This window comes from Leptinotarsa decemlineata, unplaced genomic scaffold, assembly GCF_025532065.1.
Source record: "Leptinotarsa decemlineata unplaced genomic scaffold, Ldec_3_MD MMD2_P_RNA_scaffold_6, whole genome shotgun sequence".
NCBI classification, from domain to species: Eukaryota; Metazoa; Arthropoda; class Insecta; order Coleoptera; family Chrysomelidae; genus Leptinotarsa; species Leptinotarsa decemlineata.
The window spans coordinates 13,038,834-13,062,979 of record NW_027412533.1 but is presented as its reverse complement, the minus strand read 5'-3'; the positions used below and the strand labels follow the sequence as shown (position 1 = coordinate 13,062,979).

Here is a 24,146-nt window from a genome sequence, read left to right as displayed (position 1 = left end):
AAGTAGCAGTTAGTCCTCCTTCAAGTAGATAACTTCTCGTAAAAAATATATATTATCGAATGCGGATTTGAGCTCACAACCAAGGATCTGCCTTGAAGACGATTAAATCATCTGAAGATGTCATCCACTGTCAGTTCAACAAGAAGGCCGCGAAAGCCTAAAACTTCATATTAGAAAGTAATCATTGATTTTTCAGATACAATGTGATGCAACAACAGCAAAAAACCCTATTCAGTCATTTTTTTATTTCACCCCTCTGCTCTGTTATCACCACAAATGAAGTTGCTCAGGTGCAGTTGCCCGCTCATTTCATTGAGGCCTCAAATTGAGAATTCTTGTGCATTGTAAGACTACATACACTTCAGCCTGAAAGAGTGATGTATATTGGTTTCTGTCAAGCATATTCTTAGGGTGATTTTTCATTATCTACTCTTTGCGGTTGACAATGTTAACCGCTTATAGAACATGTTTGTCGGCGTCATGTGGTACAAAAACATGCTTGATGTTCGTTCCCCCACGTATTCCAAAATTTCTGTTCTGTCCATCCATTATAACTCGTTGATTTCTCCAGTATATAATAGCCCACTTTCACCATATCTCATCATTACTAGATATATAAGAGAGGACGGTTCAAGAGTGTATTCAATGCTGCTCTTGATGTAGTTTTCATTTCGATCATTATTCACAAAAAATCAAATATTTGCACCCTGCTCAATCTATTAGTAGCGGTTAGTCGCTTCATATTTAGCCAACAGACTATAGATGTATATTTATCGTTATATATCATGGATTTAATCCTCATGGTAAAGAGCCTTTAGAAGTCAGGACTGGTTCCAGCCAACATGTCTTTCCGAAGTGCGTCTAGCCAGCATCAGCTGTACCTTAGCCTTTTTTTTGCTCTTACCACGAAAAGTGTATCTCTTCACCTCGAAGTTTGAGAGGTCCTAGGTCCTCTGCCTTGGTGAATGTTACTATAATCAAACCGGTTATGCCTGAGGCTAGGATGACTGAGTTGTATGCAAATCTCATTACTTTATGTTCATTATGGTTCAGGTTCCATAATAGTTAGGAGAAACCCCTATTTCCTCCGCCTTCTTTTCATTTTTTCTCTTCATCTCGAAAGTTTGAGGTCCTAGTTGCTATGTTTTGCTCCTCTGGGTGCGTGTCTCTATGGTCAATTTCATTGGGCTCATGTTTAATTCTTGCTCGAATCATCTTGTTGTAATATTCAGGGCCTTTTTCATGCACCACCTCTCTTTATCATTGCTCTGGACTAGGACAATTGAATCGTCTCCATAGTCCAGTACTTTATGTACTTTATGTACTTTGTCATATGTAACTAATTACTGAGGAAAAATAATAACTCAAAATATTAATTTACGTGGATTTCCTCAAAACTATTCGAAATAAAAAAAAATAGAATTTGAATATATCAATTTTTTTAGTCAATTCGCTTATGTATTCTCTAATTTATTAAGGATATGTGGGAAGAGAAGCCTTCGTATTGAGTTTCTGCCACTAATATTGCGAATGAATGTGTCTGTAGAATTTTTTTAATGTTGAAAAAAAGCCGAATTTTTTCAGATATCATAGCTGTTTTTTTTTAATATGTTTCTACGTGCGATCAATATTTTTTTTCGCATTCCCTTTATCTTTGAAAAAATATAGCACATTAGAAAAAATACGCATATTGGCAAACTCTCACGATTTATGAGGAAAATAAAAAAAATGGAAATTTTATCTCGAAATTGATGGTCTTCTTTTATAGTTTTTCCGTATCCCACAAAATTTCAGTTAGATGATGTTGTTACATCAAGATTGATTTGTTTTGAATTGAGAGATATTCTCTTTTGATTTTTTTAAAATCTCCTCAGTGCAGCTTATCGGCATTCTAGTATGGTTTTAAGTCTTGAACTTTTAGTTCATTATGTTTAGTGGCATTTACAGTTAGCTATTAAATGAACATCAAATAACTAACTAGGCATATTAAAAATGTTACAGTTATATTCCAAATTTTATGTGACATTCGAATGCTCGTGACTTCACCATTTATCACCATTAAAATATGTAGTTAAATTATAAAATTCTTGGGAATTGGGAGTCGTATATAGATTGACTAATTTTTTTCAAAATTTTTATTTCTATTTCAGGTTGAAATCAAGCACTGGTGATAACATTTGAATCAAAAGACTTTCAACTATCCATTTTAATTTCAAAATAGGTGAGTAGCCATCTACCTAAAGACAATATAAAACAAAAATATGACTTTTACCTTCAAAGTGATTCAATAGGTAAAATTAAATGGAAGCAATTGTAATCTTTCTTCAATGAGCGTGTCGCATCGATGTGTGAGGCGGCTTGAATTTTCCACGCCATAATTTTAATTATGGTTCAATTTGGATAATAATTTATATTTGCCCATCAGCATCTCCAGATTGATTACTTTAAGAGAATGATATAATTGGGTTATTAGATAATAGATACAGTATCCATGAAACCTTGAATTCTAAAATGTTAAAGCAAGTATTTGGTCATGCAATCCTCAATTTATTCAATACATCGCTTCAGAATGGTCAAGTACACGAATTATTAAAAATAAGTACTATTATACTCATACCTAAAGTTACAAACACTATAAAATAACCTATTAATAACTTACCGCCAATAGAGAAGTTTTCAGAAATAGAAGTATATAATCAATTATTAGAAATTATTGACAAAAGTCAAATTATGTTATCATTCAATCTGGTTTTCGAAAAAAACATTCTTGTTAAACATCACTACAATTATCGCTAAGTAAATACACTAATGAAACAGATAAAGGTTAGTTAATATGTTGTAGCTTTCTTTTTAGATTTCAAAATAGCCTTTGAAACGATTGATAGAAGTATTTTGCTTCAGAAGCTGAGAAGATATAGAATTGAGGGAACGGTTTATGAATGTATAAATAATTATGTATCAAATAGAAAACAGAGAGTACGTGTCAACGATTATTTCTCATCATATAACAAATCACACAGGAGTAACATAAGGTAGTGTGCTTGGTCCTCTATTATTCATTCCGTATCTGAATGATATACAATTATTTACAGACTGTGAGTTCATCAACCTATTTGCAGATGATACATTATTGACCTGTACTGGAGAAAACCAATAAAATGAAACTTAACGTTGAAAAAACTAAAGCAATGATAATCACTCCTGTATTCAAATATAATCAAATAAATACAAACAACATAAATATAAAAATAACTTGAAGTATATTGAAAAAAAGATTGCAAAAAAGTATATGTTTTCTCAAGAATCGCCTATAACTTATCAACAGACACAAAAATTATGGTATATAAATCAATAATCCAACCCCATTTTGACTTCTGTGCATCTATTTCATTCTCTTTTAATTTGAACGAAGTGCAACAAATACAAAAACTACAAAATCGGGGAATGAGAATAATTTTAAAATGTATTAGGTATACACCAATTTCTACCATGCTATCTGCTCTTCAATGGCTGTCAGTATCCAAAAGATTATTCTATTGTTCCATGGTTATCATTTATAAAATATTGAACAAAATGACCCCACCATACTTGCTATCAATAACTTTCAATAAGGACATTCATCAGCATTCCACCATACACAACAGTCACATTCATATAAATAGAACAAATACAAGAAAATGTATGAGCAGTTTATTCTTCACAGGTTTTGTCCGATTCAATGATTTACCTGGTTCAATTAAATCTACCCTATCATTGAAGATTATCAAGAGCGAACTAGTAAAATATATTCATGGTGGAAATTGAATATTTCTTTTTGATCAGTTCAAATAATGTAGGTATGTATATAAAGTTGTATTATTTATACAGGGGTACTAATCTTGCAAATCATAAAAATCGCTCAGACAAGTCGATTTTTCTTGGAAGGGGGGCAGTTTTTTCCCCATTTACAACGTCGTTACTTCAACCCCGGAGCAGAGGGGTGAACAACCCTTGGAATTTCAATAGGGAACTGGGGGCGAGTCGCACATCGTTTGGAAGATCTTGGAATTCTCTAAACAACGGTGTACATTTTTTTTATTTGGACGAACCATATTGAATTTAGAGCTGAAGTTACTTACTTTATTATCATGTTAGCATATGCTCAAAATGGGCACCTCCAGCTTCCATGCAATAATAGAGATTCTGCTGGAAACGTTCTCGTACATTGTGGAGCATTTCTGGAGTGATTTAGCGACATTCATTTGTGATTTGTTGCCGTAAATCTTCGAGTGATGCAGGAGGAGTACAGTAAATTCTGCTTTTCAAATGACTCCACAGAAAAAAATCTAAAGGCGAAAGGTCTGGTGATCGTGGTGGCCATTCGATAGTGCCCCGCCTCCCAATTCAGTGATTCGGAAAAGTCTGATCTAAATACAGCCGTACAGGCAGAGCATAGTGCGGAGGAGCCCCATCCTGTTGAAATATTAACAGATCCCCACGATAATTGTGGTCATTTTCAATAATATCAGTGAGAAGGGGATTAATAGTATCTTCCAGAATCTCCAAATACATTTGTCCGGTTAAATTGCCTTCTGAAAACAATGGGCCAACAATACGGTCACCAAAATTCCAGCCCATACATTTAATTTTTGTGGACGTTGAGTATGCACTTCATGAAAAATGCGAGGATTTGAATCAGCCCAATAGCGACAATTAGGGCGATTACTTGTGCCATTTAGAAAAAAAGAACATTCATCAGTGAAGCTAATGTGGAAAACAAAATGTGGATTTTTCACCGCTTGTGTTCAATAACCAACTCGCAAAACTGCAAGCGTCGATCGGAATCATCTCAATTCATTTCTTGCGTTAATTTAATCTTGTAAGGATGCATTTTGTGGGTTTTTAAAATACGCCGAATGCTAATTCGTGACGCCCCGGAAACAAATGCTAACTTTCTTGTGCTTAAAGTATGGTAAAGCTCAACATGGCCTAGCATTGCCACTTATGTCACCTCATTTGGTACTGGTGGTTCGATTTGTCGTTTTTATTTGCTACTGATCCAGTTGCGCGAAATTTTGCAATCAAATCGAAAACATACTGTCGCGGCTCTCGCAGCACAACGTCTATTTCCATAGTACAGTTCAATTAACTCAACCCTCTCTGCAGTTGTGTAAACCATTCGTTTTTTTAGCAACACTTTACGATACTCACTACTAGTAATAATATAGATAGCACTTTTAACGTTAAAATAAGGAATAGAAACAACATTTTTAACCATTTCTCAATTGTAATAGTCCTCTCATCAGAGAAGAACCCAAAAATTAACAAAGTAGCGTAAGAAACAAATAAAAGAATTCCGAATACATTCCAACTGAGCAGTGGCGTACAACAATTTGTTGCTATTAACAATATTGAAAAAGTTAATTATCAGAAATAACTCTTACAAATACGTTCAAATTTAAAAAAAATGTACACCATTGTTTAGAGAATTTCAAGATCTTTCAAACGATGTGCGACTCGCCCCCTATTCCCTATTCAAATTCCAAGAGTTGTTGACCCCTCTGCTCCATGGTTGAAGTGACGTCGCTGTAAATGGGGGAAAAAAACTGTTACCCTCCCAATAAAAATCGACCTATCTGAGCGTTCTTCGGATTTGTAAGAATAGCACCCAAAACCTCCATGTCAAGTTTTCGATGGCCCACCCTGTATAAATTTTGTTGATTATACTATATTTTAAGTCACCTAACCTGTATGTTAGGGAATCCGAATTCAATAAATCCTTCTTCTTATTCTATGTGCCAACTCTCAAGATATATATTACTTTGAATTGTATCTTGTAGTAGGAAAATCATGAAGTACATGAGTAGTTATAATCATAATATAATAATGTTATTATCGTAATAACAATTAATATCGTATCCATCTAAATAGCTTTGCAATTACCACATTATGTGAACATTATTTTAAACAATTTAATGGGTACAGTAAACTATCCTTAATAAATAAATATATACATCCCGAATTTTTTTGTAGACCTATAAAAATTATATGTTGTGAATTGTTTTGTTATTATTTTGTCTTGTTTTACCATAAAAAATATCAGCAGCGGCCGCTTGCTATTCCATTTCACTCACAAAGTCGTTACTCTATTGATTCTTTTTTTTCTCTTCTATCTTGATGAATATAAATTAAATTGTTTCTAAAATGGAAAAAATGTATCTTTGCCACTCGCGTGGGGCTAGCTTGACCCTTTCATTATGGACTCCTGATTTTGGGTGTTTTTGCTTCAAATTTTACCATACTATTGATATTTCCTTTCCGAAAAATTGCATTGAGGTCGAGAGATAACATATCTATTTGGTTCAATAGATAACAAAAAAATCAGACATTATTGCCAATATTCGAATCATGTTTTGATACGTTTTGTGAAATCAGTTCGTAATCCTTAAATAAAAATATACATAGCTGGCAGTCCTGGTGATTCATTTTCCACGAGAGAAATTTCAAGAATACTATTTGTACTCAATAAAAAATAAGTAATGATTTCAGTTCATTACCATCGAATATGGGATGAAGAAATGGTATATTATAATTAGAAAATACTGTCTACAATTCCATTAATTTTGGTTTGGTTTTGTACCCTGGTTTATGTGTATAAAATATTGATGTTTTGTGTGAATTGGTTGAAAAATGATGATGTAATCGGTGAGAAGGATAAACTCCAAATTATAAGGGGTAGACGGATCTTGCTTTATATACCCCTAGTAAAGTTTAACCCCATACATATAATAAATGCCTCGAATGCTTCACAATATTATAAAAAAATGTTGAAATTTGCTTTCATGTTAATCAGCTGCCGTCCCCCCGCAAATGACAGCCCTGAAAAGTAGAAACTGGTGCGAGCTAAGGATTAACGAGGCCTCACCTTTCAACGTGGGTTCCAGAACATTCGACAGTATTCGATCCAGTGGTAGAACCTAGACACCTTATTTAAACACTTAGGCTAATTGCACACACACCGGTTTTGGACGGCCGATTTTATACCGGTCGTCCAAATTCCAATAGATAGGTGACGACGTCGATCACCGGTAGGCATGTGTGCCAGGTCCCATTCCCACATGTGGTTCACTATTGGAATTTGGACGACCGGTATAAAATCGGCCGTCCACAATCGGTGTGTGTGCAATTGGCCTTACGCTAGTTGCCCACACACCGTTTTTGGACGACCGGTATAAAGTCGGCCGTCCACAATCGGTGTGTGTGCAATTGGCCTTACGCTAGTTGCACACACACCGATTTTGGACGGCCAGCGGGTGCTTGCACACTCACCGGATTTTTATCGGTCAAACCGGTCAAACAATCAGTTGCTTTGTTGACGTAATTAGATTGCACTACCAAAACGAAGTTGATGCGTAGTAACCACAATTTCACCGAGCATTCGAGACTGGAATGGTCGGTAAAAAACCGGTGAGTATGCAAAAGTGTATTTAGTCATGTACGCCACTACTTCCCGGTACTGCCGGCGATACAGTGGCAGTGGACGGCTGCTCACCGGTATTTTACCGGCGACGATCACCGGTCGGCGTGTGTACCAGGGCCCGTTCCCACATGTGGTTCACTATTGGAATTTGGACGAATTTGGTACAAAGTGGGCCGTCCAACTGTCCAACCGTCCAACTGTCCAACTAGCGTAACGCTAGTTGCACACACACCGATTTTGGCCTACCGGTGATCGTCGCCGGTGAGCAGCCGTCCACTGCCACTGTATCGCCGGCAGTACCGGGAAGTAGTGGCGTACATGACTAAATACACTCTTGCATACTCACCGGTTTTTTACCGACCATTCCAGTCTCAAATGCTCGGTGAAATTGTAGCTAATACGCATTAACTTCGTTCTGGTAGTGCGTGCTAATTACGACAACAAAGCAACTGATTGTTTGGCCGATAAGAATCCGGTGAGTGTGCAAGCACCCGCTACCAATAAAATATCGGCCGATTTTGGACGGCCGACTTGTACCGGTCGTCCAAATTCCAATAGTGAACCACATGTGGGAACGGGACCTGGCACACACGCCGACCGGTGATCGTCGCCGGTAAAATACCGGTGAGCAGCCGTCCACTGCCACTGTATCGCCGGCAGTACCGGGAAGTAGTGGCGTACATGACTAGCGTTGCAGTGTGCTTTACACCTGAATCACATGTAACAACGAAATTTTCATCACAGTAGATCTCACGAGTCTTTCACAGTATTTTACATTGCGGACCAGAGTCCGGTTATAAACCAATACTGTAATTGAACCTAACGGACATGTATCGTATGATATTTCATTTCATTGTACTTTTATAATATTTTATGAAGCTACTGAATTGAAATTTTGTTTGTCAGTTTGAAATATTGGTACAAATTTTAGTTGAAATACATAAAAAATCACAATTGGGAGATTATTCAACAGTTTTCTTATATTTTACATTCACTAAAGTTGGTAGAAACAAATATGTCACAAGTGAAAAGACCTACTGACAAAATATATACAAAATTATGAAATTAAGAGTCTTTTTCATAGTTTTCCAATATGTTTGATTTACTAAGGCTGTTAAAAAATATTTTACAAGTTAAAGTGTTCAAATTGTGTGAATGGATATAGGTCCATAAAAATTACTGATTTTAGTTGATCTAAATAGTATAAGAAACGTAATTTGGAATCTATTTCATAATTGTATGACATTATTTATGATATATTAACTCTTTTGAATATGACTTTAAAAACACTTTATTTTCAATTACAGACTTTCTTTGAATAACGCACAAAAAATATCCTTACAAAAACTACAATGAAAAATGGAACAGAATCTAAGTTGATACTAAACGAATTCTAAATTAGTTCTAACCATGATTTGACCTCGCAGGGTCCATTTATAATGTGTAGACAGCGGTGTCAGCAGGAGACGATGGGAATAACAAAAGTATCACGTTCTGCTGACTCTGCTGACTCAAAGTCTTGGAAGTCGTTATCTTGGTAATCTGATACCGGTGAGATCGTCCTACTCACGATATAACATTCATTTGCCAGGGTTAGTTGAACAGTAGTTGGTTATACGTCGTGGATGTTAGAGACGTGGATATTAGAGACGAGGGCGTACAGTACATAGTTTTATAATTAGCTGTGACTTTGAATTATGACATTTACTTTTGAAATTGAATGTATATGGTTATGATCTTAGTTTTTGTCGACATGGCCAAAATGTTTGGACATCTTGTACATTTTCTACAGATTTCAAAGAAATTTCTAATTATCATTTTCGAGTGAGAACTGATCAAAAGTTGAAACTATAACGGCACTGCTTTGAAAAACAAACCATTACGGTGTCAAGTACCGTAATGTTTCATTTTCCGACCGCGAATAGTAATGAGTAAGTTAATTTACTGGACAGAATAAGGTGTCAGTTACATTTTCTAACAAATATGATCGTTTTGGTTAAATACATTTTGACCTAGACCCTGACACATATCGATAATCAACAATTTCGGGTAATGTCATTCAGATCAAGGAAGACATAACAAATACACTGTGGAGATTATTGATAACCACAAATAACGAGAAATTTCAATTCATAGTTCCTACTTTTAATTAACTCGTAGGCAAGTCTTGATGAAGTAATCTAATGATGCAAACAATAATAAAATTATGTCTTTTTATGTGATTATTTGATTATGTACACTATTCAAATGCTGTTTATTTTATTACTCATCTTTCTGAATTCTTCATCATCTTGTAAGTCTTATTTGAAATATATTAAGAGTTTGGTTTTCTCGAGGTATTGGTTATCTTCATCATTCTGGAAGCTCAACATCCTTGAGCATCCACTCTTTAAATGTTATACAGGATCCACACAATTACAGTTGAATAAAACAGAGACAAAAGAAATATGGAGGTGATTGATTGACAATATTTCATTAAAATAGACTTGTGACGTGTGAACACTTTAAAACATTATACGAGTAAACAAACTAAATCTTTTCTGTGACATATGCCTTTTAATAGCTTCAATATTTGTTAACCAATTCAGATGAAAACATTGGGAATTTCAGTTATCAATAATGAAATGATTGATGTAAGTTGATGATGAATAACATTAGATGAAAAAAATAAAGTGAAAGATCTTTTCCAGTAAAAAAGAATCAAAAACTTTTGAATGCCGATGTAGACAATTTCAGTGAAGCAAATGATAAGATAGATCGGATAAAATCAGTTTTTGCTATTCAGTTTGTACTCCAAGCATCCATTTTCGAATAATTCAACGTTCATATAGAAGTAGTCGTTTAGTAGTTGTTCCGTTTAATTCAATGTTTATATGAAAGTATATGTTTCGAGAGGACTTTTTCCTCCAGTTTGTATCTGAAAGTAACTTCCATGCATGATCTACACACCTTTGTTTATTTTGAAATTTATTGTTTTCTTCTTTCTTCTGGAAGTTACCCTCATTTCTTGTAGGCATGAAGATGGAGAAGTAGAAAGTCAAAACCCTTCTTTCCCAAAACCACTTTGAATTTTTCTGATATAGTGTTTTTTCATCTTCATGACAGATGAGGACGTTTTTTATACGTTCAGTCACAAAAAAAACATTTGAGATTAAAGTAATCACTTCTAATTCCACTTTTTACTTTATTACCGTCAATGCGATATCTGAGTTTTTCTCTTGCAGATTTCTTTTATGGTTTGTGTTCTTCTTGGAAATTCTTATAAAAGTTCAATTCCCATACGTATATTTTCTGCAAATTGATAAAATGGATAATGTAATAGAGTAGGAAAGACTATATTGATAGTTTAACATCGTCTATGGTGGTGAGTCTCGTGTTCTTGGTATGTTATGCTAAAAATCCATTCACTGGCTGTGATACTACATCCGCTTCTTGTATTCTCAAAATCTTTATTAAATATCAAAAGTAACATGCAGTGGTTGGAACTATCACGGTTAGAAAACTAATAAGCCAAGAAATAATTTTTAATACAGGTAATATAACTATGTTCTCACGAAACTGATGAAAACTCTATGTGATACAATGTTTCATACCATCAGCTTCAAAGAACAAGAGAGTGAAGTTATTTCGAAGATATACCAAATCTGATGTATGTTTCGTTATTCAGAAAGATGCTTATGGTGAGTTGAAGATGAACGTTTTCGGAAAAAAACTTCAAAATATGGGTACACCTGAGAATAATTGTTCTCCATGCGAGTGGAATTTTATCTCGATAACTCTTCATAGCTTTCGTTGTGTAGCATTCCTATTGATGATATATTTTTAAATTTCATTACTGATGTTTGAAGTAAAACTTCTGAGGACATTTTCAGGTTGAGTGGTATTCTCAGCTGAATGCATCGATATAAGAACAATATATCAATTCTCAAATTAAATTAATTTCATCACATGAATGACGTGTTAGGATCACACGTTAAATAGTAAGACCTCGTTAGTCCTTAGCTCGCAAAAGTTTCTCAACTTCTGAGAGTTGTCGATCGTATGGGAGCGACAGCTGATTAACGAAAAAACAGATTTTAAACAGATTTTTTAAAGGGCTTGATGCTGGTAAGAGAACATACAGCATCATATCCCATATGAATGGCAGAGAGATGTATACTGACTTTCAGGAAAAAACAAAGTTGCTGATACGAATATGCCTAAGTTTTGATCTTATTCCACTCTTTGAGACGGTGACGGTAATAGAAAGAGAGCTGCAAAATGAATTTCTTCTAAAAGAGCTAGCAGTTATCTAATTTGCCCCTTTCATGTTAATTCCTACTATGGCAATAGGGACGCCGCAACAACCTACTGTGTAGATATACTCGAGACGGGCTTGAACACTTAAAGTTCATTTCGTTATATTTGAATAACGATAAATTTCAACAAGAAAATTTGTTCGAATATATGAACACTGTACGTAAATGACTGAACCCGTATTTTTCAACCATATGATTTCATTGTCAAAGTCTATGGTGTCTTGACATGAGACCGCAGTACCGGCACCCGAGTCACCTAACTTACTTGACGCCATTAGATGCACTAACTAGTGTATTATTTTTGATTTCAATGAAATTGCTATCATTTAGATTAATGTTTCGAATGGAATTGAAAATCTCTTAGTATTCTGGATCAAGATTTTGAGATTTCTGAATATCATATAAAATTGTTGGTATTCAAGAAGTATGGATTGATTGATTTTTGTTTTTTTTTTCATAAGAGTAAGGGTGAATCAGTGTGGCAATTCATTTTCCATTTCGGTCTCTTATATGTGTTCATTGTATTGGTGAGTTTTATTTGATTTACATTTTCATGTCAGCTGTCTCGGTGAAGTTATTAGAGTATAGTCACCTATTCGTAAAATGAAATTAAAACCGTGAATTTCTGTAAAATCATTTAGGTAAAGTTTAAATTTCATGGCTGTCAGTTTTATTTAAAGAAAATGAAAAAGAAATATTTTCTGAAAATATTTCTTTTTTATATAATGTGCTGCTCCATCCAGTAGCGGTTGAAACTTTTGGTGTTTATGGCCCGGAGTCTCTGTTATTCGTTCATGAACTCGGAAGGAGAGTAGGCCAAGCAACGAAAGATCACCGTTATACCTTTTTTTTTTAAATAAAGAATTAGTATTGCTATTCAACGTGGCAATGCTGCTTCGGTCCTTGGAACTATTCCTCCTTCACATAATTTTAAGGAGATCATGCATTGCCCTAATTTTAGTACGGAACAGAAATTTCTTCGAAACAAGCCGAGATATGTGGATATTTATCAGTCTCCTATCAAGGGTAATTCACAAGTGATTGATCCACCTTCTTCTTTTTCAGTGCGGTCAATGGATTTAGGTCATTCTTGCCCCCAACTATGAGTTGCAGTCCTCGTGGTTCTGGCTCCCTTTCAGTGGAAGAGCTTCATGAAGCAAGAGCCGAATCGATCCCTCTACAAAACGCTTCTTCACTTGGAAGGATCGATCGCAGCTTGACAAATGGTTCTTATTCGGATTCTGTGAAACATGTTCTTTCTTACATCAGCAGAGAGTTGTCTGAAAATCTAGAGAAGAAAATTGGATTGGATACTTTAGGAAACACTTGCTACATGAATATCATTTTACAAGTGTTGTTCATTATGAACAAGAACGGAAATGTTTCCTACTTATTCATCAAATTCAAACACATGTTCATGCAGCTGCAGTTTCGTAAGAATGTATTATCTTTCCCTCCAACCGATTTACAGAAGTCTTTGAAGGCCATTAGATACTCGTTAGGACAACAAGAGGATTGTTCCGAATTCTTGGGGTTGAATACTCTTCGTGAGCAAATCAATAGCAAAATCAATACTCTTGACCGTTCTGGATTCAATGATTCCGTACAGTCCATCTCGTCTAATGTTTGTAAATCTTTTACTGGAAAAATCCTCACTTGTTTACTTTGTAGTAAATGTTCAACAGATAACGAAAACTCATGTGAATTTCTGGAACTTCATCTAGCGTTTCCTAATATGACTAATAACCAGTCCGTGCAAAGGTTATTGTTAAATCATCTGAAAATGGAATTTTTAACAGGTGATGATCGACTGTATTACCAAACATGCGCCAAACTAACTGATTGTTATAAGGAAACAAGTATATCTGAGGCACCAGTCAATCTAATAATAACACTGATGATCTTCAAATAAGACTCAACCTCTGACGGAAGCAAGAAACTCTTTTAAAGGTTCGAAATAGATGAACATTTCAATCTAGCAGGCCACTATTATAATATTCATGAAGTCATCGTTCACTATGGTTCTGGCGTTGAATTTGGTTATTATTACGCTTTGGTCAAAGACGAAACGGATTAGTTTAAGTTTGACGATAGTCGTGTCACGAAGTGTTCTGGCGATGTATTGAATCTATTGTGTTCGGATTGCCAATAATAAAACTTTGTTCAGAAGAAAACCTTTCGAAACTGAATTTTTTATACGAGTATCATACATACTGTTCGAACAATATAAATAATTCTGGTTTATATTCTGTTTCTTCATAATAAGTTTGGAAGCAAAAGCCATTTCTTTTCATATTTTGAAGAAAATTGTATAGTTGAGGCAGTAATTAGGATAAGAGATTTCACCAGATACATATTTATTTCAGAGCATGTATTGAATCTGTTTCTTTTATCATGTGGTATCATTACTATATTCTAAACCGTAACAGATACGAAAACGATTAAATGGAAAAAAGATAACTGAAATTGGGAACAGTACAATGGTCGAAAAAAATTTACGGGGACTCGCGCCCTTCTCGAGTTATAAGGGAAAAACAAAAAATGCTGTTTTTAATTTTCTTTGAATGGAATTGTTATTTCGGAGAATATCAAAAAATGCAAAAAGGAAAATGTTATTGTATTCAAAATGTACTATGACGATGTAACAATAAATACCTATTCATAATCCAAGGGTATATATCACATTTGATATTTTTATAGCGCTTCATTTGAAATAACTACCTTCATCAGTGACAACAATTTCAAATTACGGTCCTGTCGTTACTTCTTCTCTAAATTGTTTCGATTTCTTCAAACAACCCAAAAAATTCAACGGGTAGGTACCCTAACACAATGAAAATTCGTACTTTTTCGTTGGGGAAATTTTTGTATTGCCATAATCCTTCTTTCAAAGCTTATTATCGGTTTTTGGTCAAAATTCGATTGTTGTATAGTTTGGTATGATCAAATAGCATCTCAATTCATTTAACATCTGAAATGCGTCGGCTTTGCTTGGATTCTATGGCAGGAAAAATGAATGCGTTGTTGACATCTGTTGAGAACTGTCAGACGTTTATGAATATATCAAAGATGTATTCAAATGATGAAAGGACTGATATGATATTTAGTTATGCAAAATCAAATAGAATCATCTTTTGGTAAGAAAAATGTATGTTGAGCTATACTCGAATCGTCGTATTCCGAACATACAAATGTTTACACCATTAGAAAGAAATTTGAGGGACTATGGTGCATTTGACACAGAGAAAACGAGAAAATGTGTGGTTACTGGAAGTGTGAGGAATCAAATAAATGTTATGGGTAAGTAAATAGTACCACATAAAACTTTACACAGTGAAAACATTTTTTTTAAATTTAGGATTGGCACATTACAAAAATTATGCTAATCAAGATTGTTCTTTACGAGGAATTTCCCACGAAATGGTGATTTCTGTAAAATCCACCAGAACTATTTTGAAAAAGAACGAATATAAATGCTTCAGGATACGCAAAGTTCATCACCTCAATGAAAGGGATTACGGAAGGAGAGTACGATTTGCGAAGTGGTTAGGACGTAGAAATAGAAAAGTTGGAAATATTTGTAAAAATATAATATGGATGGACGAATCAAAATTCACCAACAATCGTTGGTTCAACAGAAATATTATAGGTGGAATAATACAAATGAACATTTGCATAGGGAAACCAGTTTCCAAGAACGGTTCGGAATAAATGTTTGGTTGGGAATTGTGGGAACAATCATCTTTTCTTTCACGATGATCATTTGAATTGTGAAATATATCTTCATTTTCTATTCAATCAATTCGATGGCTACTTAGATAAATTGCCACTGAATATCCTCTATGAAATACAATATTGTCAACAGGTTGGGAACATTTAGATGCAATATTCCCAAGAAAATGGATTGGTGACAATGAACCAATTAAATATTCTCTGAAATAACAATTCCACTGGAAAAAAACGAAAAACAGCATTTTTGGTTTTCCCCGTATTACTCCAGAAGGGTGAGTCTTTGAAGGAAATTTTCTACGACCATTGTACTGTTCGCGATGACAGTTACCTTTTTCCCCATTTAATCGTCTTCGTAGCTATTATGGTTTAGAATATAGCAATGTTACCACATGATAAAAGAAACGGCCTGTATACGCAAAAAATATATTGTTTATCAGGCTCAAGTTTATTCCTTAGGAACTTTGCACAGATGGAAAATTTGAATAAAATGTGTCATCCTCTGATTAACAATAGTTTGTTTCCTCAAACAAAACATATGCTATTACTCACCAATTGGCAACATTGAACCACTTTTGACCTATGCAGACCGTTCGTCAACTGAATGATTCACGATATCAGGGTTCCAAAGTTCACGTTGTAAAATACAGAGTTGAATCGTCAACACTGGGGAATATGACAAAATTTTACAACAAATCCGCAAAAACAAGAGGCAGATCTATATGTCAGTGTTTGAATTAACGATATTAGATCAGCAAATAAATCTAGCATATCTACGGAATTCTATGAGAATAGGGAAGGCGCGTTTTCTTCTCTTTCAGTTAATTGATATGACCTCGGGAATCTCAATCAGTGAAAGAAATGTATCTGCCTTCTTCTCCTCAAGTTTGAATTGAATAATCAGAAATTCAAATCCGATCTGACCTTGAATACAAAATAATTTTTTTCCAAACGTCAGAATCACTTGTGGCTGTGTTATGAATATTCAGTCAAATCCGACTTCAGATTTTTTTCCCATGATTTGACACGTGTTAAGAGAAGGTCAAGTTCAGTAGTTCGAGAATTGAACTGATTTTTGTAAGAGGAAATTTATATCAATACCCATTAATTTATTGGATGGTATTTTCCATGTATGATATCTGTCCAATTTCAATTATGAATGTTTATTTAAAACTTATATGGCTTGCAAACAGTCAGTGATGGTTGTTCAATGAACAAATATTTGAAAACTAATATTCCTGTTTCGAGTACGTAATCACTACATAGTATGAAACAAAGTCGCTTCCCACTGTCCGTCCCTATGTATGCTTGGATCTTTAAAAGTACGCAACGGATTTTGATGCAGGTTTTTTCAATAGACAGAGTGATTCAAGAGGCAGGTTTATATGTATATAACATGCATAATATAGTAAAGAAACAATGATAATTTTAGAGGTTTCTAATGTGATGAAAATAAACATATTTTTTGTGTTTACATTGTGTTTACATTGCTGACTGAAACCTACGAAATAGATAAAAAAATGTACTACAGTATTGTACACCTATAAAAAAGTCCGCGATTTTCAAAGATATTATAGATTTAAAATGCAGGGACATAGCTGTTGCGGCGATAACAGCCAGGGGGCTAAAGGCGTGTGCCTATAAGTAGCACTTTATGATTAGCAGCGAGCGCACGCGTTTATTTAGTAACAGCATGGGACCCGCGCGAAGCCGGGGCGGATTGCTAGTTGCATATATAATGGAAACTAGACTAGACACTTTGCATCTAGAGAATTATGATGAGTCACTCAAAACTGAAGTTGAGCGTATGCTACTGTTATCTTTAACCTTAAAGTTTATATGCATTTTGTTGAATTGGGCACTTTGTTTTATTCAATTAGGTGACAAATTCAGAATAAAAAAAGACAGAAGTTGTATTTTCAGTCAATTCATCGAGTATTTTTGAGATTTTCTTCCTTAGATACTTAGATACCAAAATTGGCGTTATTCATTAACGTAATCTCCATCAAGAGCCACACGATCATTTAAGAGCCGCTCTAATATTACAATACCACTTTTATAGAACGAATTATCTTTTCTTACCGGTGAGCATTTTTTTAAGGTCTGCGAACAGAAAAAAGTCGCTGGAGGCGATGCAATTCATCCAATTTTGCCATTGTTTTTATCGACTTGTGACACGGTGCGTTGTCTTGATGAAACACATTTTTTTTTCTATGCCATATGCGGTCGTTTCTTTACAATTTCGGCTATATAATATTTACTATTGATGGTATTTCCATTCTCAAGATAGTCGATGAATATTTAACCACCCACATCCAATAATACCGAGGGCGATTGTTGTGCTTTTGGGCACTTTGGACGAGGTTCACCATTTGATCTCCACTCAGATGACGATCGTTTTGACGGTGAGGTGATGGATTCATGTCTCATTCATCGTCACATGTCGACGCAAAAATACAAGTTTGTTATGTTTGAAGATGATCACTTGGTGATCTAAATACGTGTCGTGTTGGTGTTGGGATGAAACTCAGTAATATTCATGTTCAAACATGGACAAACACTGTTCAGAATCATCAAGATGTTCTTGTTTTTGATCAATAGTGAGCTCGCGCGGTACCTACTTTGAACAGGGCGTTCTCATAGTCAAATGTACATGCAATATAACACCAACAAGTTCTTTTGATATCTTTACAATGTCAGCTAACTCACGAAACTTCACATTTTGATCATTTTGAAAGATTTTGTGGATTTTTTGTTTTTTTTTTTTGGTGTTACTGCCTCATTTGGACGTCCACTGCTTTCTGCATCATCGTTGTCTCTACGACCACGTTTAAAGTCAACAAACCAACGTTCAATTGTTGTTTCTGATAGACCGAAGTCCTTATAACACTTTTCAAGCTATTGCTTCGCTTGAACGGTATATTTTCCCATCAAGAAGCAGTGTGAACTTCAAACACTGTTTTCGATTCATTGTTTTGAAAATTACAAAAGTAGATTTATGAGCAGAAAAAAGCGGTGAATGCAATAAGACTAGTGCCATCTGTATGTTAGGATAGAGACTTTTCAGTCTATGGTATTATACTTGCCATGTACGAAGACTTCAATAGATATTGTTTGATGATCACATATTAAGAGTGTGAAATTAACATCATCATAATTACATACTGAGTTCGTATAAAACGTATGTTCTTGTTTTTATTAGAGATTTGGTAGGAATAGAAAAAATGGCTATGAAATTCTCATTTTGTTCAACTGAAAAAAACACAATGAAACTTGAAAACTTACAGATTGAAATGATATTCGGATTCATTTTATATCATTATGAAGTTTGACAAAGTTGGTAATAAACTAATGGCGCGTAGGTCTTTGTATTCTGATGGATTATTTTTTTTGGAACAACTTTTACAATTGCTTTCTTCCATACCGTGGGAAAAATATTATTTTTCAGACAAAAATTCACAATATGTGTTACATATGAAATTATATGTGGACAGCACATTTTTATGAGTTTTATATTCAGTAAATCATATCCCATTGCATTTGGTTTTATATTAGAAATTGTCTCAAAAACGAACATATTATGTACTTCTTGAAATTTAAAGTTAAATTCTATCAATTTATTGTCAGTATGGAAAGAGGTGAGTTCGGGGAGTGGTTCATTAATAGGAATTGAGTTAACAAAAAAATCATTTAACTGCGAGGGATTCTCAAATTCTCTGGAATGCTGTGAATTTTATTTGGTATGAACTCATTAGATTTTATGGCTTTCCAGAGATTTTTGTTGTTTTTTTTTGTTGAGCTCTGAAATAAAATATGCCTTCTTTTCTCTCGCCTTCTAATCGCCTGATTTGTGATGTTCCGCATGTCCTCATAGAACTGAAAATGAATTTCTGATTTAGTTCTTTTGAATCTTCTGAAAGCTTTATCCCTTATTAACATAATCTGTTTTATTATTCCAGTTAGCCAAGGGGATCGCTTCTTAGTTATTCTTGATGTTTTCAAGGGAGCATGTCTATCGAAAAGATTGGCCAAACAGTTAACTAAAAAAGTTATTTTTTCATCAGCTCCTCCCTGATCAAAGGTCTCTCTTGAAATCATCTTCATTGAAATATTTGAAATCCCTAAATTCATGAATTTTAAAACTTATCTTCATTAGTCCTAATATTTACTTTACAGGAAACGAGCATATGATCTGAAACTCCATTAGTGTCAATGATATCTTTGTCAAGAACTCATTCAGCTTTAGTTATAATTACATCTAAAAGTGTTGATGTTGTTGTAGTTATTCTTGTTGGGGCATCTATAATTTGATCTAAATCAAAGCACTGTATAACTGACAATATTTTTTCGGTATTTAAAACAGATTTAAACAGATTCTTAAACTCCCCCACAAATAATGCCATCTACTGTGGGATATATAAGACCGAGATTATCTTCAAACTCCTCTATAAAATCTGTATTATCAAAATTAGGTGGCTTATATATCACTCCAAATGCAATTTTCTTTTTATGAATAGTTGCTTTAATCCACAATTGTTCACTGGAATGGCAAGTCTGAAGCAAATTAATTTTTTCACTGGAATATTTTTCCTTCAGAAAAATACACAACCTTTCTTATTAGTCAATGGGCTATGCTTGAAGACTGGCAATAAACAAATCTAAAGCAAATGGAACTTCAAACGTTCAAGCCAGTCTCTATATACCTACACAGTAGGTTCAATGGACTGACGCCTATCAGAAAACAACTACTCCCCTGGCTAATACCACGAAGGGCGTTGGATTATATCAGACAGGCGTCAGTGCAGGAATCTTCACAGAAAATGTCCTGCATATGCAATTGGCAATACAACTGAAAGAGTCGACCTTCAATTATGGAACGGGCACACTTGCAGACCGGTTTCGGGCTTATTAGCCACTCATCAGTGCAAGATAGTGACCATCATCGACCTAAAGTCAATGATATTCCACAATTGAAAATCGGAATTCTTTCAGAGTATTTCATTCCTCTTCCGAAGTTGGAGCGAACATCAAAAATGTCACTCCATCTAGTGGACGAGGAACTAACCAACTGCACATCCGTAATTTGCCCGATTCCTCTAAATAAGGAATAAAAACTTTCTTATTAGTCAATGGGCTATGCAAATACACAACCCTCCACCTCTGTTAGCTCGATCTAATCTGTACAACTTATAATCATCAATGGAGATATCATCATCACTTATATTGCTTGTGAGCCAAAATTCACATATAAGTAAAATGTCAAAGGAATACTCCGAAACTAATAATTTAATATCCCTTAACGGAGGTATTAAGGATCTAGTATTTAAGCTACCTACCTGCAAAAATCCACAGTTCATGTTCAAATTCCCAAACAATAAAAAAGAAAAAAAAACAATGATAATACTTTGAAATCCTTACCTACAATTCAAGTGGGTGCAGCTCAAGTGTACATGTAGGACCGCCATATTTTGAAAATGATTTATTTTGTGTGTATAGATGTAATGTGTATCAAGGAAAATGCATTCATAACAATTATAAAGTGTTACTTGAACTTTCAGGTAACTATTGCAGGTACCAAAAGCACATATACCTACTATTCCATTGTATATTCAAGATTTTTTTTGTGAAAAATACTTTAGACACTTGAAAATGGTCTAACAAACCAAAACCGGTCGTAACGAATGAAAACTCATAATAGAAATCAGAAAAAAGATATTTTCTTCATCCTATATTCAATACCCATTACCATTGGTTCTTAACGACAAGGTAAACCAACAAGAAATATCCTTTCTGCTACTTCGTCGGTCACCGTGAGACCTACAGTAGGTAACATATTATGTGCTGTTGAGACGATTTTTTCAACACACTCATCAATGGAGGTACACTCTTATAATTTGGTAAATATTACACACGACTCCGTCGTGTCGTTATCCCAAACTTGTTTTTCGGTGGTTGTATTTTGAATAAGAACATAATTCCATCTGTTCGAACTTCCATTGTCTAATGTAATATAAACTTATTTGAAATTCCTGAAAAAAATTGAAAAGATTAATCGAAAATAACAATTTTATTGAACCAAAACCTGAAATTACAGTTATCACCCGAAGACGATTGTGGATACTAACAATCGAGACGTAGTGACGTAACTTGGTTTGGAATCTTTTAATTTTTATTTTTCATTTTTTTTAAATAATATTCTTTAATTTTTTAATTTTCAGCGTTTATCATTATTTCAATTGTATGTTATTTCTTTATAATTTCAGTTTTTTGTTTAATACAATTGTTATTTTCCGTTGATATTTTTAATTTTTTTTTCAGGAATTTCAAATCAGTTTATATTATATTAGTAGACAACGGAAGTCCGAACTGATGAAATACACCACGAAACATTGTCAAAACCACCTTCAAATGAACATAATCAAACGGATCAAACGATGAAAGCAATTTTTAACGTCACTTAGTGATCTTTTTAGGTTCATTTTTGGTACCTAAAACACAGTCCAATAGATCCAAATCTATTAAATATAGTTTTACAGCGAATTTCCAAATATCAAAATTCTCACGGCCTTTCAGATGCTTCAACGGCAATATACTGTGTAGAGACATCATGGAAGCAAATGACAGCAATTACTATTCGAAACAAACAGAATAAACCTTCAAACTATTGCAAGAAAATCCATAACCTGATGGAATGCAGATTTAGGTAAGATTATGATAGCTCAAAACTTATATTTGACATGTTGACAAAGTCAACATGATCGAGATAGGGATCTCCAACAAATTGAACACTTCAATTTGTGTAATGTACATATGAACTAGATTTGTATATTCTATATGAAATCATCGTTTTGTTTTTTGTACTTACTAAAAATGAACGTTTCTCATTGGTTTCTAACCTATGTGCATACTATTAAGAAAGATAAGGTGAAGATAGTTGAATTAAATAGGAACATTTCTAGAACAAGGAAATGTATTTGTTCGAGAGGAAAAAACTATAGACTATTATTCTTTTCCCCAATAGTTTGAGGAATGAACAATATTGTTTAAACAAAGACTAACAGACTTTGAAATCATAATGCAGATGGAATACTGAAAACTGCAGATATATATACGAACATGAGTCTTCGTGAAAGGACATCCCTGACATTCCTCTGTATCTTTCAAATCTTCATATTAGTTTAAAAGGTTCAAAACGGAGTGTCATAAATTAGTGAAAAAATTCAATTCACTCAGTTTGTGTCAAGAATAGGGTTTTCGAAACCACGACCCGAACCACGTCTCTTGACATTTCTATTCCCCGAAACTAAAGAAATCGAGGTCCCCATGATAATGAAAAACTACTACAAATATAAAGAAGAATGCATCACCAAAAAAATCGTTGAATAGAAATAACTAAAATATATCAAAATTTTCCAAGGTGAGAAATAAACTCGTAGACAAAAAAACGTAAAAACTTCCTATAAAACTAGACCTTTGAATATTCATTATTATTAAAATTCCATCATAAATACTGATTCAAATGATGAATAAACAGACAACTAACTATTCAATAATGAATATGATTATTGAAGATGAATGTTTTTGGACCGTCAGACTGCGAAAACCTCGCCTAGAGCGTTTCATGAGTTTGACCATTCAGAGCTATTTATTATCTATCTCTTGGTATGCTACAAGGTGCGGTATTTCACGAAGCTTCTAATATGGATTTTTCTGGTAATACATTTAAGCAAGGATATCAAGCTACAGAAAGTTGTTGAAAATATACTAAAATAGGCCCCATCATAATCTTAGCTTGAACACGAACGATTTGAATTCATAACTTTCAAGTAATTAACTTTTGACCAATCCACTAAAAGCACGCTTGATATATTCAAATTGTAATTACCAAAATGGCGAGAACAACAATTATTCTAAAAGTTTCAATACAAAGAATACCCAAAATACCAATACCAAGACACGAGAAGATTTTTTATCTTGAAAAATAGTATTTCAACAGAACAAGAGTTTGGGTAATCTTGGTCAAGTCGTGACAAAACAAGATACAGAGTAGTGACTTCATAAAACAGCTCGCAAAGAGCCATTTTATTATAATTCCATTTTATTATTATTTTATTATTATCTATATATATATTTGTTCCTCCTTTGACTCATATAATGTTCGTTGTTTGGCGATAAATGATAGGTAATACAAACTTCTACAGCCAGTGGAATGCAGGCTATTTGTATGACTGAAATGGACACTAATGATACCAAAGATACAAAGGTTTCGTGTGGATACAATTTGATTTTCGAATAAATGAAGATATTCGTGAATCGAAGTATGACTATAAACATAATTTTTGTTCGTCTGTTTTAGAAAAATAAACAAATATTCTGAACGGTTTCAACAGTGGGTTTTCGATATAAAGAAGGATGTATCACATCTATCTATCAGTTTGAGATGGTGTGGAGTTAACAAAAAATGTTTCATATATAAGTTTGAGATACCAATGCATTGAGGAAGTTAATCTATTCAAAATTAATTTTGAGAATCATTTTATTTTTTGCAAAATTTTTTTTCAAAACATAATTTTTCATTATTGTATACTAATCCGACCAATCTCTTTTTGTAATAATGGATTGGACGAAACTTGAAAACAATATTTCATTTATTTTTTGAA

At 34.0% G+C, this 24,146-nt stretch overlaps 2 protein-coding genes across 3 annotated transcripts in view; one reads left to right on the top strand and one right to left on the bottom strand.

The window, feature by feature from the left end:
- Positions 1 to 24,146, bottom strand: part of LOC111506756 (ATP-binding cassette sub-family G member 1) — a 214,936-nt gene that overhangs the window by 50,554 nt on the left and 140,236 nt on the right. The gene's annotated exons all lie outside the window — the stretch shown is intronic.
- On the top strand, positions 14,733 to 22,315 carry LOC141480156 (uncharacterized). 2 transcript variants are annotated; one of them, XR_012464198.1, is made up of 3 exons: positions 14,733 to 15,057; positions 15,116 to 15,761; positions 22,060 to 22,315. XR_012464198.1 is itself a non-coding variant. In XM_074170015.1 (2 exons), the coding sequence occupies exons 1-2, from the start codon at positions 14,904 to 14,906 to the stop codon at positions 15,466 to 15,468; spliced, it is 507 nt and encodes a 168-aa protein (XP_074026116.1). In that variant the 5' UTR covers positions 14,733 to 14,903; the 3' UTR covers positions 15,469 to 15,895. The 2 variants fall into 2 exon arrangements, 1 of the variants encoding a protein (XP_074026116.1); XM_074170015.1 differs by lacking the exon at positions 22,060 to 22,315 and having other exon boundaries at positions 15,116 to 15,895.